Below are 18,386 nucleotides of genomic sequence, written 5' to 3'. Positions count from 1 at the left end.
GTGCCTATAGAGAAAAAAGAGAGACCCTCTTTTGTACAGCCCTTTCGAGGTGCCTCCTCTTCTAGAGCCCCTCTTAGAGGTCGCAGGACCAGATAGAAGGAGTAGACCCATCTAGAAGGTCTTCGGGAAGTCTAGATGAGCAGGAAGTCCTCCAGACAAAGTAGGCGCCAGACTACTCCACTTTGCCAAAGTCTGGGCGCAGAAGGGAGCGGACTCTTGGTCCCTCTCTATCCTGAAAAAGGATACTTGATCCCCTTCAGGGAAAATCCTCCCTTGACGACAACTCCAAGGGAGTTGACTGCAAGATACTCGGATCCGGTCCGAAAGCTTGCTATTTTGCAAGCAGTGGAACAGATGATTTCCCAAGGAAGCGGTAGAACTGGTTCAAGATCTCCAGTCTCCAGGATTCTACAATCGGCTATTCTGGTACCGAAAGCATCGGGGGGATGGAGACCGGTTCTAGACGTCAGTGCCCTGAATTTCTTTGTATTGAAGAAGAAATTTTCAATGGAGACGTCTTCCTCTGTTCTATCTGCTCTTTGTCCAGGGGGACTGGATGGTGTCCCTGGACCTTCAGGATGCGTATTTCCATGTGCCAATTCATCCGGCAGCAAGGAAGTATCTGAGGTTCATGTTCCAAGGGAAAGTGTTCCAGTTCCGAGCGATGTGCTTCGGACTTTCGACTGCCCTCAAGTCTTTACGGACATCATGAAGAATGTAGCTTATTGGCTACATCTGGAAGGGATCAGGATCATCGTTATGTCTGGACGATTGGCTAATAAGAGCCAATCGGAGAAAAAATGTCTGGAGGACCTTTTAGTTACTCTAAATTTGACAAAGTCCCTAGGACTTTTAGTAATCGCGAGAAATCCATGCTGACTCCCCAGCAGAGTATTGTCTATCTGGGGATTCAGATGGATTCTCGGGATTTTCTAGCGTATCCTTCGCAGGAAAGGAGAGAACGCTGCTTAGAAAAGGTGGCAGTCTTCTTAAGGAAAGAACAATTGTTCCTCGAGGGAATGGATGAGCTTACTGGGGACCCTCTTCCCTCGATGGAAACAGTTCGTTTCCTTAGGAAGTAGTTCTACACCTACGAGACCCCTTCAATTTTATCTGAAGGAGAAGTGGGATTGGAAGTCCAACAATCTAGGAGATACATTTCCAATCTCGAAAGGGATCAAGGAGAATATCCGTTGGTGGTTAGATCCACAGAGAACTAAGCAAGGGAATCTCCCTTCGCTTACAGAACCCTCGCCTAGCGTTGTTTGCAGACGCCTCAGATTCAGGGTGGGGAGCGACCCTAGGTTCGGAAGAAGTGTCAGGCACTTGGGAAGGAGAACAAGTGTCCTGGCACATAAACAAGAAAGAGCTAACAGCCATTCATCTAGCTTTGGTTCATTTCGAGGAACAGGTCTCAGGTCGGGGTGGGGATTCAGATTCACTAGGACAACACAACAGCCCTCGCTTATATAAAGAAACAAGGGGGGACGCATTCCTTTTCCCTGTACGAATCAGCAAAGGATCTGCTGATTTAGGGCTCAGGAAAGGAAGATCTCTCTCCTCAAAAGGTTTGTGCAGGGAGAGAAAAATGTCCGGGCAGATCTGTTTAAGCAGAAAAGAACAAGTCCTACCCACGGAATGGACTCTCAATCCTCAGATTTGCCAACAACTTTGGCATCTGTGGGGAAGGCCCAATATAGACCTGTTCGCGACCAACAAGAATCACAGATTAGAGACCTATTGCTCCCCGATCTCGGATCCTCAAGCAGTAGCAGTAGACAGCTTTCTGCTAGATTGGACGGGCTTGGACGCATACGCCTTCCCTCCTTTCAAGATAGTAGGGGAAGTATTGAGGAAGTTCGCTTGCTCGGAAGGAACAAGAATGACCCTCATCGCTCCTTCTGGCCGGCTCTCGATTGGTTCACAGAGGTGCTGGAGTGGTTTGTTTAGGGATTTTCCAGTTTTTTTATGCTCGCTTCCACTAAGGAACGATCTTCTCAAACAACCCCACTTCGACAGGTTTCACAAAAACCTCCCGCTCTAAGTCTGACCGCCTTCAGACTGTCGAAGGACTTGTCAGAGCAAGGGCTTTTTCACGAGAAGTGGCGAAGGCTATTGCAAGAGCCAGAAGAGTCTCCACTTCTAAAGTATATCAGTCGAAGTGGGAGTTGTTTAGAAGATGGTGTAAGGGAAAGAAAATATCCTCTTCCAGTACCTCTGTAACTGAAATCGCAGAGTTTCTCCTATATTTGAGAAAAGAGGACTGTAACCATGGCAGTTTCAACAGTGAAGGGTTACAGAAGTATGCTGGCCTCAGTTTTTCGACATAGAGGAATAGATCTGACGAATAATAAAGATCTTCATGACCTATAGGTCTTTTGAGACCACGAAAGAACATGAATCAAGAAGCCTAGCTGGAACTTGGATGTGGTCCTCAAGTTCCTAATGTCGGAAAAATTTGTACCGTCTCACGCAGCTTCGTTTAGAGACTTAACGAGAAAGTCATTATTCCTTTTTGCGTTAGCAAACAGCCAAGAGAATTAGCGAGTTGCAAGCTTTGGAAGGTAAGTGTGGGGTTAAGAAGGATTCAGCGATTTGCTCCTTTAAACCATTTTTTCTAGCAAAAAATGAAAATCCCTCAAAGCCTTGGCCAAGAAGCTTGAGATAAAAGGACTATCTTCATTAACAGGGAGAGAACTAGAAAGGACTTTGTGTCCAGTCAGGGCACTCAAGTTCTACCTGGAGAAGAAGAAGTTGCTGAAAGGTACAGAAGAAAGTCTTTGGTGCTCTGTAAGAGATCCGAAAAGATCGATTTCTAAGAACGCCCTTACATACTTCATAAAAGATGTAATAAGGGAAGCTCACCTTAAGTGCGAGGAAGAGCATCTCAAGGTTCTCAGAGTGAGAGCTCATGAAGTGAGAGCCATAGCTACGTCTATGGCATTTCACAAAACATGGTCTCTTCAGGCTCTTATAGAGTCGACATTTTGGAGATGTAATTCGGTGTTCGCCTCGAATTACCTAAGAGACGTTAAAATTTCGTACGAAAAGTGCTTTGCTCTGGGAGCGTATGTTTCGGCGAATTCAGTGCTGGGAGAAGGGGCTGAGGCTAATCCTTCCTAATTTAGTTTAGTGCTTAAATACTTTTTATTGGTGGTTGTTTTTATTGGTTAATTGTCAGAGGGAATAGGGAACCCTCTTACAATTCATAGATTATAACAATACTAACATGGTCAGGTGATCGGGATTGGCTTCAGTGCTCTTTGTGATTTTTTAATAACCTTAACTCTGTCATGTAAGAGGGCGAATCTCCATTGATATGACAAAAGGTCAAGGCTCTACCATGTAAGTGGGTCAGCCCCCATTGGTACGATCCAGTATAGGCTCTGTCGCGTAAGCGGGCTAGCCCCCATTGACACGATCCAAAGAGTTATTCAACCATAGGTTCATTCCTCGTTGAAACTCTTGAGGCAAGCAGACTCATCGACAGTAGTCATGAAGTCTTCAGCCCAATCAGGTAGGAACTATGGATTATGTTATCCAAGAACATAGGTTGTTTTTTCCCTGTTTTTTAATGTATTTAGTTTAAGTAGTTATTTTGTTTTTAGCTGTCTCTTTGCCCGCCACCAACAAGGGGTGCCAATCATAGCTAAGTATATATCTGCTGGGTAAGTTACTTGTACAAAAATGATATTGTTAAGATACAATAAAGTTTTGTACATACTTACCTGGCAGATATATACGATTAATGGCCCACCCATCCTCCCCTCAGGAGACAGGTGGAAGAGAAATTATGGCTTAGAAAACGGGAATAGTTCCAGACCCCGCCACCCAGCGGCGGGAATGGTGGATCACCTGACCTACCTGTCGCGTGTGCCGCGAGTTTTGAAATTCTGTCGGGACGACCGAGTCTATAGCTAAGTATATATCTGCCAGGTAAGTATGTACAAAACTTTATTGTATCTTAACAATATCATTTTAGATACTTATGGTATTGTCACGACAACACCAGCTCAGCTTTTGTATTTACCGAAATCCGTTTCGCTTAAATAAAATTGCTCGAGCTTATTTTTATGCTCGATGGTTCTAGCCGAATGCATTCCTTTGTAGAATGGATTACATGGCAACTCAGGATGACGAGTCGTTGAGAGCTAACGGTGTATGAGTCTGCTGTCACTGCGATAACAGCTCAGTACCAGCTGGCTCTCCGAGATGCACGGTCGGTTGCTTCTCTCTCCCCTGCAATGATTGGCTGCCAAACCGTATCTCTGCCCAACAATCACAGACTTGGGTCTCTGATTAACGGGGATTCTCGCATACATGAATGACCATCTACTGCTGTGATGCTCGGTTTCATCGCCTTCGACATTGCGAGAAATTTTCAACAGAGATATCTCTTGGAGACTCTATTTTCTGTTTACCGCACTGTAGCAGAAGTCTGTACTAGTCTACCGCTGGATCGCACTGCGATAACGCGGAATGTTTTTTCTTCAGACACCGAAGGTTGTCTTCAAAAATATCTCTTATTCGTAGGTGTGCAATTGTTCATTGTTCACCCCGAATTAACAGATGTATTGGAAGACATCACCTATTCCCAGGCCTGACAGCTCTGCTTCCAAATGTTCAGCCCATGAGAAGCAGTTCTGCAGGCAGTACTTCCCGGGGTTTTTCCATTACTGAAAAACGCCCCGCTTTCATAGCAATTACGACTTCTCACCGGACAGCAATGAAATAGAGGTTAGCGTTTTCAGTCATTGGTAATCACGGGTTCAGAATCTTGAGAATCTTTCTCTCGATTCGGCTGTGAAGAAGTACGTTGCATTCTCTGTCCTCCTTCGTCTTCTACGGCACATAGTGTTATTTCTCCTTAGCTGAGATTCAACTACTATGAGAATGTCTTGCCATCAGGTACCTCGGTCTCTAGAAGGCAATTGACTTTCACCTGTTGGGCACGTGCCTTAACAGAATCATCACCTCACCGTCCAGCTTCGGTGACAAATAAATATACGTTTTTGATGGTATCTCGGCATAACCCTACAAACGCGAAGGTCACATGACTTGCTCGGATTCTTGGACAACTTACCTCGATACCGAACGCAGTCAGTCGGCAGCTGTCAGAGCGCCCGGGTCAGTTACGAATTACCGTGTAGACTTAGTTCGAGTGTACCAAGAACTTCGCTGCGGACACCTTCCTGAGCCTGGAAGGGGTAAAAAGGAGCTGAGTTGGTGGTTTTCCCTACCCAGAATTAACAAGGACTTGTCTCTTTTAAAAACCAGAACCGCACCTAGTTGGGATGGGGAGCAACACTAGGGGCAAAAGAAGTGTCAGGCACCTGGAAGGGGGACTAGGTTAACTGGGACATCAACAAGAAGGAGTTTAATACAGTCTTCCTGGCCCTGAGGAGTTTCGAACCAGAAGTCAGAGGCTCGGTGGTCCAGGTCAACTCGGACAACATCACGGCTCTGGCATATACTATAAGGAAACAGGGAGGGACTCATTACGTCTCCCTGTACGAAACAGCAAGAGACCGGTTGCTGTGGGCAGAGGAGAGAGAAGTTACACTTCTCACCAGATTTGTTCAGGGAGAGAAGAATGTAAGGGCGGACCTGCTGAGCAGGAGAGATCAAGTCCTCCCCACAGAATGGACTCTCCATCAAGACTTTTGCCAGATGTTGTGGAGCCTTTGGGGGCAGACCACACATAGACCTTTTTTGCCACGAATTAGAACAAGAGACTGGACAACTTTTGCTTTCTCCATTTCAGATCCAAGAGCAATAACGGTAGACGCACTCCTTCTAGACTGGACAGGGATAGACGGCTACGCGTTTCCCCCATTCAAGATTTTGGGGGAAGTATTGTGAAAGTTCGTCCCCTCAGCAGGAAGGAAACTAACTCTGGTCGCTCCCTTTTGGCCTGCTCAGGAATGGTTCACAGAGGTACTGGAATGGACGGTGGACTTCCCCAGATCTCTTCCACTCAGGAGAGATCTGCTCAGACAAACCCACTTCGACAGGTTTCGCTAAAACCTCCCCGCTCTCTGCCTGACTACCTTCAGACTATCGAGAGATCTGTCAGAGCGAGAGGCTTTTTGCGCAAGGCTGCTAGCTCGATCGCCAGAGCCCGCAGGTCATCAACCTTGCGAGTCTACCAGTCGAAGTGGGAAGTGTTTCGTAGATGGTGCAGGACGAAGAAATTATCCTCATACAATACCTCTGTGACCATAATTGCTGACTTCCTGCTCTTTTTAAGAGAAGAATGCAGCTTAGCTGTCTCTACGATTAAAGGTTATTGTAGCATGCTATCCGCGGTGTTCAGGAACAGGGACCTGAATATCGCGGAGGATAAGATCTGCATGATCTTATCAGATCTTTTGAGACGACTAAGAATTAGTACTCTAGACTGCCTAGTTGGAACTTAGATGTGGTTCTCAAGTTCCTAGTATTGGACAAGTTCGAACCCCCTCAACAGGCGTCCTTCAGGGACCTGACTAGAAAGTCTCTTGTTTCTTTTAGCGCTGGCGACTGCTAGAAGAGTTAGCGAGCTTCAGGCTCTGGATGCTAGAGTAGGGTTTAAAGGAGTCTGCAATCTGCTCTTTTAAACCTTGGTTCTTAGCGAAGAACGAGAATCCCTCCTAACCCTGGCCTTGAAGTTTTGAGGTCAAAGGGCTCTCACCCTTAGTGGGAAGAGAGATAGAGATCCCTGTGACCTGTTAGGACCCTTAAATTCTACCTGGAAAAAAGAAAAAAGAAGATTAAGGGCAACCTAAGAGTCTCTGGTGTTCTGTCAGAGATCCCAGAAGACCCATTTCTAAGAACGCTCTGGTGTTCTTTATGAGGAGCGTCATAACAGAGGCGCATGCGACGTGCGATGATGAACAGTTTAAACTCCTTAAAGCACATGAAGTAAGGGCCATTGCGACATCTCTGGCGTTTCAGAAGAATATGTCGCTGAACAATATTGTAGCCTCTACATACTGGAGATGCAACTCAGTGTTTGCTTCTCTCTACTTGAGAGACGGAGAGTGACTTAAAATAAGTGCTTCTCGTTGGGGCCTTACGTATCTGCAGTTTCAGTACTGGGACAGGGAGCTGAGACTAATCCTTGTTAGTTTAGTTTAATTTTAATTTTAACTTGGTGTGTTTTTATGTTTGTTTGAAAGAGGGTTAAGTGGTAACTCCTTTCAATTGTTAGCTCTTAACATGGGTTAGAGTTGGTCAGGTGGTCGGGATTGGTTTTGTGCTCCTTGATAGTGCCAGAGGCAAAAGTTTTGTCATGTAAGTGGGTTAGCCCCCATGGACAATGATCCTAACAAGGTTCTGTCATGTAAGTGGGTAAGCCCCCATTGACAAGATCCAGAAGAGCTCTCAGTCATAGGTCACTACCTCGCTGAAGCTCTTGAGGCAAAGCAGACTCATATACAGTATCCATGAAGTTTTCTGCCCAATCAGGACGGAACCAAGGTCTTTGACCTACAACATGTGTTGTTTCCTGTTTCTATTTTTTATTATTTAGCTGTCTCTTACCCTCCACCAAGGGTGCCAATCAGCTAAGTATATATCTGCCGGGGAAGTTGCATGTACAAAAATGATATTGTTATGATACAATAAAGTTTTGTACATACTTACCCGGCAGATATATACGATTAATGGCCCGCCCAGCCTCCCCTCAGGAGACAGGTGGAAGAGAAAATCTGATTAGGAAACAGGAATGGTTCCTAGTCCTGCCACCCATTGGCGGGAGGGTAGATCACCTGACCTACCTGTAGCGTGTGCCGCGAAATTTGAAATTCTGTCAGGGACGTCGGAGACTATAGCTAAGTATATATCTGCCGGGTAAGTATTTACAAAACTTGATTGTATCATAACAATATCATTTTTTTGCTAGATATGAGTTTTTCATTATGGTAAAAAAATATACCCTATGAATCAGGAAAAAAATATACCCTATGAATCAGGAAAAAAATTTATTAAAAGAAAGACGAAACAAAAATTGGAAAAAAGGGCTTGATTTGATTGTTCCATAATGTCTTTCTGAGTTATATAACAAATTCCAATGTTATAGCTTTAAAACTAAGGGAGAAGATAGATTTTGAAGGTCAGTAAGTATAGTTGTTCATACGCGAACAAACTTCCGGTCTTAACTTTAGGATAATTTCTAGTGCCTAGCTGGAGCTGGTTAAAAAAAAAAAAACAGATGAAAGCAAGTAATCTTGTGATATCTGGCAACGCATGCGTAGATCGGCTGAAGGATGGTCGAAGACCATTCACCTATGATTGCGCATCAGTCTTTCTTTTGACCGCCTGGGCGAGAGCCGTGTTAACCTCTCTTGGCCTTTTCCTGGTTCATTGCCCGTTTCGCTTCTGTTTAGTGTGTGTGTGTGTTTTGCTGGTATTATGGCTGCTTCTGCTCCTTCTCGGGATCAGCGTATGCGCTGTCATTTTTGAGATACGGGCATTCAAAGTTTTCCTTCGTATTTTTATAAAGACAATGTTAATAAAAAATTATTATTATGAATGTATATTTCTTTTTTGTGTATTAATAAACCAAAACAATGTATTTATCATAATTTAATCATAAAAGATGGTCTCTTTGCTCATATATCGTAGCCTGGGGCACTGCGTCAGGCAAGACAAGACACTCCTTCCTACACAACTCTCTCTCTCTCTCCTTCACTAACTTGGCTTATTACAGCAAATTTTCTTCTTCTGTATGTTAGCGAGATGTTTTCCTTGTATTTTCCTCTGGCATGATGAAATTCTTGCCGAAACAAAGATAAACAAACGTAAATGCAAGAGAATGTCAGAGGTGAAACTCGAATGTGTACTCTTTTTAAAAAAAAAACAGTGTTAATAAATCATGATTATTATGAATTTCATATTCTTTTTTGGGTATTAATAAACCAAACCTATGTTATTTATCATAAATGAAGATCCCTTTGCTCAAAGATGATAGCCTGGGGCACAGTATGATGTGTGTCAGGCATGGCGGGGTCGTTACTTACTACGCAACCCTCCCTCTCTCTCTTCACTAAATATGTTAATATTGCGTATATTATGATATTCTGTAATCATATTAGAGCAAATTTTCTTTGCCTGTATGTTAGCGAGATGTTTTGCTTGTCTTTTCCTCATTGGCATGATGAAATTCTTGCCGAAACAAAGATAAACATACGTAAAAGCAAGCGAATGTGAGAGATGATACTCGAACGTGTAGACTACTAGGGGTTTGTGCTCACACTGAATTGTGGTTGAACTTGGTAGCTGACTGACTTCCCTTCTGCAACTCATGGAATCTCTAGAGATGCCATTCCTCACAATTTCTTTGGAATCTCTAGAGATGCCATTCCTCACAATTTCTTTGACAATAATTATCAAAATTTATGATAGCAGAAGAAATATTGCATTTTCTTGTACGGATCAAGTTTTTGGCTTATTGAGTTAGGTTTACTAATTACCCTGTAACCACAAAAGTAAGAGGAATTTTACAAAATATTTTGTATACTTATTCTCAATTGCCATATGAAGCTCCATGAATTTTTTCATGACTGCATTTTTCACCTTATACCCCCATATGTAAGGGTTCTGGCCGGACCCCTTAAGAAGGTGAAAATTCAAAGTGAAAAAGATGAAAATTTTGGAAAGGGTGAAATTGGAATGTTTATGAGTTAAATAGCTACCAGTGAATACTGGCAATCATATAGTTTTGGAACCAGTCTTGGAGAACTCTTTTTGCAGCATTTAACAGCTTCACAGACACATGAAAAATGAGCATTTGATTGAGAAATACCTCATGCCTCAGGCAGCTCATCGCTGACTGTACTGATCTTTTGTTTGTTAAACAAGAAAAGAGTGCAGCATTTGGGGCATAAATCAAGATGTCAAGATATTAATTTCTGTGATTGGGTAGTGATGGAACAAATTTTTATGAGTGATGTGGGTTACAGATTATCCCTTAGAGGGAGACTGCTAGTATGTATATACAAGAATACATATACATATATACTACTAATAGTTATATACAGGGCTTCCTGTGATTTTTTGGTACAATGGTAATTTTTTTTTATATGAGACTTACCAAGTAATTATATAGCTATTAGTTTCCACGTACGGCAGCCTAAATCGAATTTTGCCGGGAGAGCTTTGATTGTTCAGTGTAGGTACACAGTGCCTTCCCCCAACAGCAGTACTAGGAACGACTAATTAGTTAAGCACTTCATTGTGTTTTCTGCCACGTTTGACTAAACATAAGTGCTTACAGCAGCTTTTTCTTATTTTCCAGTTGTCACTGGATTTTGTTATGTTACAAGACCATTTTTAGTGACTGGCATGGCATGGCATTGCAGAAGGAAGCACAAGATGCTCTCCTATTATTATCTCTTCACCTTTACAGGAAGATGCTGAGTTTGGAGAGCCAGGGGATACAGTGTACCTGGAGCACTGACCACTCATTGGATGGGTCTTGACTTTATTTCAGTGTTTTCTGGTTGTATTTTGTTACTACGCCCAGGCAAAGGCAGGCACCTATCATACATTGCTAGCCATAGGAACATTCCCATCACTGCAAAGTTTCCCCTAAGTAGGAGGTGACCCTTAGCTCTACCACCACGCCACTACAAGTTAAGATGAGCACCAACCAGAGGCATTATCCATCTGCATAGCTCTCTTAACTAATGGGAACGACAAGCGTTATTTTTTAAATACTAGCAGCTTTTCTATTTCAAATTCATTACATGACTTGATGCTTTGGAGTAGAATATGTCCATGATCCCACCTTTCATTGTGGAATCAGCTATATAGGTACTGATAAGTCTCATATACAAAAGTCATATTTTTATAATAAAATAAGGTTTTGTATATACTTAAGCAGTATTTATATGATTGGAGCCCACCCACCTCCCCTCTGATGGACATTATGCATAAAACAGAATGAAGTGCTCAGTTAATTAGTCGTTATGCATAAAACAGAATGAAGTGCTCAGTTAATTAGTCGTTCTAGCATTACAGTTGGGGAACGGCACTGTATACCTACACTGAGAAATAGAAGGCTACCCCCAAAATTTGAATTAGGCTACTGTAAGTGGAAACTAATAGTTATATAATTACTGAATAAACATATACAAAACATTATTTTATTATAAAGATATAATTTTGATGGTCTTCCTGGAGAGGAAAAACTGTGTAAAGCTATGAGTATAGAGAAATTAACATCATCTTAAGTTTGAATTTATTCACAAACTGACATGCAAAGTTTACAGTACAAGTTTGGGAAAGTAGCTTTTAATGAGAACATAATGCTAGTGGATCAGGAAGGAGGGTATCCTATAGTAAAGGCTGCATAATATTATAGGAAAGGAAAGAATATTTTGCTGTGGACATAAATAATGGAAGCAATTTTCTTTATGAATTTTCTGTGGAAGAGAAGAGTGATTTTCAGTTAGGTATCCTTGGTGTGGATTAGCAAATTCCCTTGCGAAGCACTATGTTAGACAAATTTAAGATAATTCATGTTCTTTTTAAGATGAGTATTTGACCCCTTTACTGTCTGCCTTAGTAATGGAAGAAGCTGCATCATAGTATGGAAAGGTAGCACCACAGAAGGTGCTCTGCGCAGATGATATAAGTGTCAACAGGAAAGTAAAAATTAGTAACTTAGAAGTTATTAGAAGATAGTCAAGGAAGTGATTACATTGATTCCGTGAGTATGATGTAGGAATGAATACAATGCTATCCAAAGATGTGAACAACAGGTGTCCGAACTGTTCAAACTAATGGAAGATGTAATAGTAACAAGATGACAAACTAATGGAAGATGTAATAGTAACAAGATGAAAAAGCTTATGGAGAGGGACCCCCCATGGAGCAAGTTGAGCATTTTTGTAACCTGGTTAGGACTGGATTGTGAAACAGGACTTTAAAGGTCAGTAAGGATACAGTAGCCTGGATAATGTAAAAAGAGAGTAGTATTGGGATATTGGTATAAGAAAGTAATTTTTTAGATATTGAATGACCTTTGCTTCTAAAAATAGAGGAGACATGTACACTTTAAAAGAAAATAGAGAAAATTCTATTTGGAAACCATATGGCAGATAAGGAGCACTCAGAGAAATCTTAAATTAAAATGTGGTAGGATTCTTTGGGTGGGGAAGTTATAGACAGGAAGTTTGCAGTAAAAAACATTAGCTGAGAACTAATTAGATTTTTAACACTGAAGAGAGAGAAACCCTTCCATAAAGGTTTATTGTATCAAGTATATTGTTCTAATTATTGAATTTTTAAACTTTTTGTATTACTCTAGACTTGCTATTGGAAAATTACAATGTAGATATGTAATTCACATCACTAAGGAAAATGAGTACAGTTGGTACTTTTAGATAAAGTATCAAGAAATTAACCCCATGAACACATTTATCTTTACAATGTCCTGTGAATTGTAAGGCTATCTTTTTTATTGTCTGATCTTATTTTTTTTGTTATTACAGCTACAAATGTAAGAAGCCCAAGTGGTAGCAATTTATGGCCAGAAATTCAGAATTCAAAATTGCTGGATGAAGCACCCCTGAGTCCAGAACTCCTGAATACAGTAGACCCAAGTGATGTCACTCAGTCCTTCAAGTATGCTGCTACTCCACCAGATTCTACTATCACACAAAGTCCTACCACCATCATAACTACGTAAGTGAGAGATAAAACTGTCAGATCTTCCTTTTCATTTATGATAAGTTACAAAAGTTAACATTTTTGTTTTTAGCATTGTGTATACAGACTGTGATAATATATTAGTCCATTTACACATGCAAATGTTAGATTCCTATATCTCCTAAAAAGATGGTTTTTGTGAATTCCTGATTTGACCAACCAGGATTACCATGGACTAGGCTACAAATGTAAACTTGGGCCCTTGCTTTCAGTGCTCATGAGTCATGATGTCACATTTTATAGTCACTTTTAAAAGTCATAAAAATATTTGTTTAGGAATGTAAGATTTTGTTTATATAAGCGGTAAACACCCAAATCAATTATGCATGAGCTGTGACGACCAGCACAGCACACAACACAGGTAGAGTTCTATGCATGTCCTAAATTGTTTTTGTATGCTGTTATCAATACATTGTTCATTTATGTAATAAAAATTTATGCAATGATTATTGGGCTGCTTTAATGCTAAGGATTTCATTTCATGTATTTACAGTAGTAACCTTTTGTTTACCTTATTACTTGTAAAAGGGATAATAGTAGTATATCTTATAGAATAGCATCGTTAAAGTGCACCACTTTATTGATGCTCTGTTAAGAATGATAAGGGTTTGGATATGAAACAGTACCTTTGCCAGAAAAAGATGAAACAATGATGAAATGTGCAATTACACACTACAGGCAGTCCCCGGGTTACGACGGTGTCGGCTTACGACGTTCCGAGGTTACGACGCTTGTCAATAGACGTTATTTCCAGGGTTACGACGCATGTTCCAGGGTTATGACGCCTACAACGCTCATCTGGGAGATGAAATATGACACCAAAAATGCAAAATAATCAATATTTGAAGTTTTTTTTTTATGAAAAATGCCATAAGAATGCAGTTTACATAGTTTTCAATGCACCTAAAGCATTAAAAGTAAGGTTTTCTTAGAATTTCTGACGATGTTCCGCCTTACGACGATTTTCGGCTTACGACGCGTCTCAAGAACGGAACCCCCATCGTAACCCGGGGACCGCCTGAATACTATTTTGCAATGGTAAAACAGTGACAGTATATCTAGGTCCATTATGTGAATAAGTAGTACTAGGTTGTTATAAGATCATTTGGGAAACTTTCAATGGTGAGTTGTTCATACGTGGAACAAACCTTTGGTCTTAACAATAGGATAAATTAGTAGAAATCTCAATTACAAGGGCACAAGTAATGTTCCTTAAGGTTCACAATAATATACTGATAGTAGCAGTATTAAAACTTTATAAAACTATATAAAAGCTTTAGAACCCTTCCCTGGGTTCATCTTCAATTGAATGAATAAATTTAGTTTAACATGAAATGTATCTAGGTAAAGACAAATAGATCTCCAATGGACATGGTGATGAAGAAAGTGGTCAATGGCCCAATTTAGTAATTTCCTCTCTGTTGGTATATCTGGCTGCTATCCTGCTGGATCGCCTTACGGGCTGTTGTGATGTTGCAAGTAATACCTCATCAGGAGGAGTTGAAGATGCAATGGGTAAAGACTCCTGCATGCTATCTGGCACCTGGGAAGGGAGAGGAGAGGCGGAGACAGCATTAGGTGAAGGAAAAACAGAGCCTGAGTATGTACTGAGTATGTAAAAATTGACAATTGGATCCTGGTTAACAAACAACTTGTTACCTTTGAAGAACTCTCCCAAGTTGGTGGCAGCGCCTTCAACTAAGCGTCTGGTGTTTACATTGTTCCTTCAAAAAATAATATTGGCTGCATTCCACTCGGGTCTATGATCATTGTTCAGTGCGTGTGTCACTATTGTGCTACTTTGTGAATGCAATGAAAAGCTCGTTAATGTTCCCATAAGCGTGTAGTTAGATCACGTCCACTTTCACTAAAATATTTTCCTTTACAATCTTTGCAGGGTAATTCATAGACTTCTAGCACTAGGTTATGTCTTAACTTATTATCATATTTTAACACTATTTTAGTGTCCTGACTATTGTTTACAAGGCCACTAATAGTCTTTGCGTTAGGATGGAATGGTAATGATACTTATCTTTTTAGTTTTTCCCTGTTGTTATCTTTAGGTTGATAGAAAGACCTCCTAGCTTGCAAAGTGGCCTTCTTAATAAAATGGGAGGGATATCTGAGGCTTTGGATGTAGCCAATATATGTCACATATCCTAAAAGCTCATAGGGCAGAATTTATAACCACATTGCTTTTAATTTCATTTGAATGATGAAAGGAATAAAAGTGAATGTAACTATCCAAATTGGTTGATTTACAATATTCTGAATATTTGAACCTCCATTTCTGTTGTAAACTTAATGGACAGTAATGTACTAATAGCTATTTCTGCTACTTGACCAAATTTTCTTCTGGCCGCTTATAAACAACAAAGATATCGTGTACATAACTCACCCATAATACTGTCTTTGTTACCTCATTACATCTGCTTAATATTTTTTTCCTACAAACTTGTTACCTCATCACATGTACTTAATATTTCTCTTTCTACAAACTCCATACAAATGTTAGCTAGTACTGGTGACAGGAGATGTTGATTTTAGGGCGGGCTCTGTTTTTCCCTCACCTGATGCTGCCTCTGCCTCTCCTCTCCCTTCCCAGGTGCAGGATCTGGGAGTCTTAACCCATTGCACCTTTGACGCCTCCGGATGAGGTATTCCTTGCAACATCAGGTCAGTCTGAATGACGATCCAGCAGGATAGCAGCCAAATATAGCAACAGAGGAGAGGAAAATTACCTATTGGGCCATTGACCACTTTCTTCATCACTGTGTCTGTTGGAGATCTGACTGATGGGGCCAGCCATTCTTGACGTCTTTGTCTTGTCTACCTAGATACATTTTATGTTAAATTTATTCATTCGATTGAAGATGAACCCAGGAAAGGGTTTGAAAGCTTTTATAGTAGTTTTATAAAGTTTTACTACTGATACCATCAGTATACTATTATTGTGAACCGTATATAACAATAGGATAAATCTTTTGGTGCCAGCTGGAAACTTGGTTAAAAACAATCAAAGCTTGTAAATGCAAGGAATCTGTGGCATCTGGTATCCGATGTGTAGCTGAGGTGGAAGTGATTCCAGAGACTCCACTTGAATCCAGTGACGCAGTAGTCTTTCTTCAACTGCCTTGGAGAGTGGATGTTCGCTTTGCTCTCCTCCCCCAAGCCAGATTTTTTTTACCAAAGCCCGTTCTGTTGTTTGATATAATATCAGCATAAGAAGTCCCATGAGCATCAGGATTCGTGTGTTCATGCTTCCTCTGGGACAGATGCAACTTGCAGTAGATGTGCTTCTGGCCTATTCCTACTGCTTTGTCATTGGCTGTTTTATGTATAATGCTGATCCTTCTCTCTGAAGGGGAATATTGCCCCTTCAGGGAGAGAGGGGTCAGCTACATATTGTTCCTACCAATTTGCATTTGTAATATTGTTGGGATATATTGAAAGGTAACTATATTGAAACATTTCAGTGTTTTATTTCTTTTTCAGTGATATCTTGCGACACATTTTCTGGAAATGTGGTAATATTTTAGTTTTCAGAATGTGTGTGGTTTGGGATATGAGATGTTATGGATTCATATAGCAGACAAGGTTAAGGTGCGAGGATTCATCTTCCTATTATAGGAGTATTCCTCCACACCCTCAACACGAATTATGGATTGGTCTAATCTGTTTGCTCAGGACCAGTCAGGATTTTCTATTTCGTCTCTTTCCTGTTATTTTGGAGGGGGAGCCAGGGCAGGAGTCATATGGGTCACCCCCTTCCTTTAACCTTTTCAGTGGCCACAGGAAAGGCTGAGGATCTTTCTTGACCGTCTTCTTGACGTCATCGATCACTGATATTCGATCCAGAGGAGGGGGAGAGTCTGGAGTTGTTTTCTTCGTTCTCGGAGGTCATTGATTTAGTTTGTGATTTCAGTAATCTTTCAGGTAAGATTCAGACTCCGTTTTCTATGACTCCTACGGGCATAGAGGTCTTGTCTCACCAGCTCCACTCGTTGTCAGTCGTGGTACATCAGTGGGCAATCGACAACTTGGCAGAGCTCATGACGAGTTACATTCACGGCAGGAGGAATGTGGGTGACAAGCAAGTCGTCGGAGAAAAGTTCTAGGTATGGAGTGGTCTCTACATCAGGACGTAGCAGACAGGCTTTCTCCTATAGGGGAGACCCATGTTAGACCTCTGTGCCACACACCTCATCAGAAAGCTAGAGGTCTGCTGCTCAGTGATCCCAGATCCTTTTGCTGTTCTGCCTGATTCGTCAGGTCCTGAAGAGAGTAATGTAATGTGTTCCAGGAATCTCGGGATGACCTTGGTAGCACCTCTTGGCCCTAGGCAGAGTGGTTCCCAGACCTTCTGTCTCTTTTGTCAGCAATTCTTAGCCTAGCAAGTGGTTAGAGTTCTAAGCCTAGCCTGGCTAGTATGAACTTACCTTAACCATCTTAACCTAGCCTAAGTAATTGAGTACTTAGCCAAGTCTAGCCTAGTTAGTTTGAGCTTTATTTTCCATCTTAGCCTAGCGTAAGTGCTTGAGTTCTTAGCCAACCCTAGCTAGTTCTACCTTAACCATCTTAACCTAGCCTAAGCAGTTGAGTTCTTAACCTAGCCTAATTAGTTCAAACCTTCCTTTCCATCTTAGCCTAGCCTAAGTCATTAAGTTTTTAGCTAAGCAAGTGGTTGGGTTCTTAGCCCAGCTTTAGCCTAGCTAGTTCGAATCTTAAATTTTCCATCTTAGCCTAGCCTAAGTGGTTAAGTTCATAGGCTAGATAGCCTAGCCTACCCTAGCCTGGCCTGTGCTAACTAGTTCGAATGGCTGATTTGAGCTTATCTTTATCAGACCTTTTCGATTCCCCAAAACATGTTCGTATGCTTCATGAATTTTTCAAGAAGGTTATCCCATTCTTCAAGGTTTGGGGGTAGATTAGGTTAGTCCGCAAATAGGGGGGTCCACTGTATCTCAATATCTTAATTGTTTTTGTCTCTGCAAGAGTTAAGATCCGTCTTTAGTGCTGTGGTTTGTTGCTCAGGAACGTCACCATGGTGGTTCCTTAGTAAAAGGGGGTGGGGGTGGGGCCAGGCCATGTCCTATCATCATGTGATGGCTCCTGTGATGAGTAGCATACTGAATCTCTCTGATTATAAGAAATCACCTCATAGGGGATCCCCTCTGTTGGAAATGCACTTTCCTTTGGCAGTGGACATACTTTGACTGTGCACAAACTGACAGTAGGATATTTAGAACGTATCTGCAAAGAGCATATTATCATAAGATGTCCTCTTGGCTTATCCTGTTGTCTCCTCTGTTTACTTGGAGAAGACCCATGTTAGACCTCTTCACTTCATGGTTCAACAAGAAGCTAGAGGTCTACTGCTCATGATCCCAGGTTTATTCATAGTGGCAAAAGACTCCCTTCTACATACTGGGAACATTCTGAGAGGTTGAATGATGGAGTACCCCACCTCTCTTTCTAGAATCTACTGAAGACCCGGGACAGCTGCCTTCACCTCCAACACAATGATGTGGATTTTTTTGTCCTTTACATTCCATGCCCCCAAGGCCAGAAGCTCTTCAAGATGAGCACTCCAACATTTGTAGGAGGTACCGAGTGCAGGAACAGATCCGGAGGGGGGTAAATTGAAAGGAACTCCTTTTGTCAGGCTTCAAAGCAGGCTTATCCCTTGT

The 18,386-nt window shown here is 41.4% G+C and overlaps 1 protein-coding gene across 6 annotated transcripts in view; it reads left to right on the top strand.

Moving 5' to 3' along the window:
- Positions 1 to 18,386, top strand: part of LOC135196277 (heat shock factor protein-like) — a 340,110-nt gene that overhangs the window by 160,985 nt on the left and 160,739 nt on the right. For all 6 annotated transcript variants that reach the window (XM_064222984.1, XM_064222983.1, XM_064222982.1 and 3 more), the window contains exon 7: positions 12,480 to 12,672. In XM_064222984.1, coding sequence (XP_064079054.1) covers positions 12,480 to 12,672 — 193 coding nt within the window. The remainder of the gene's footprint in view (positions 1 to 12,479; positions 12,673 to 18,386) is intronic.

This window comes from Macrobrachium nipponense, chromosome 17 (assembly GCF_015104395.2).
Source record: "Macrobrachium nipponense isolate FS-2020 chromosome 17, ASM1510439v2, whole genome shotgun sequence".
Classification (NCBI taxonomy): Eukaryota; Metazoa; Arthropoda; class Malacostraca; order Decapoda; family Palaemonidae; genus Macrobrachium; species Macrobrachium nipponense.
Note: the sequence above shows the minus strand (reverse complement) of the source record. Positions and strands in the feature narration are given on the sequence as shown.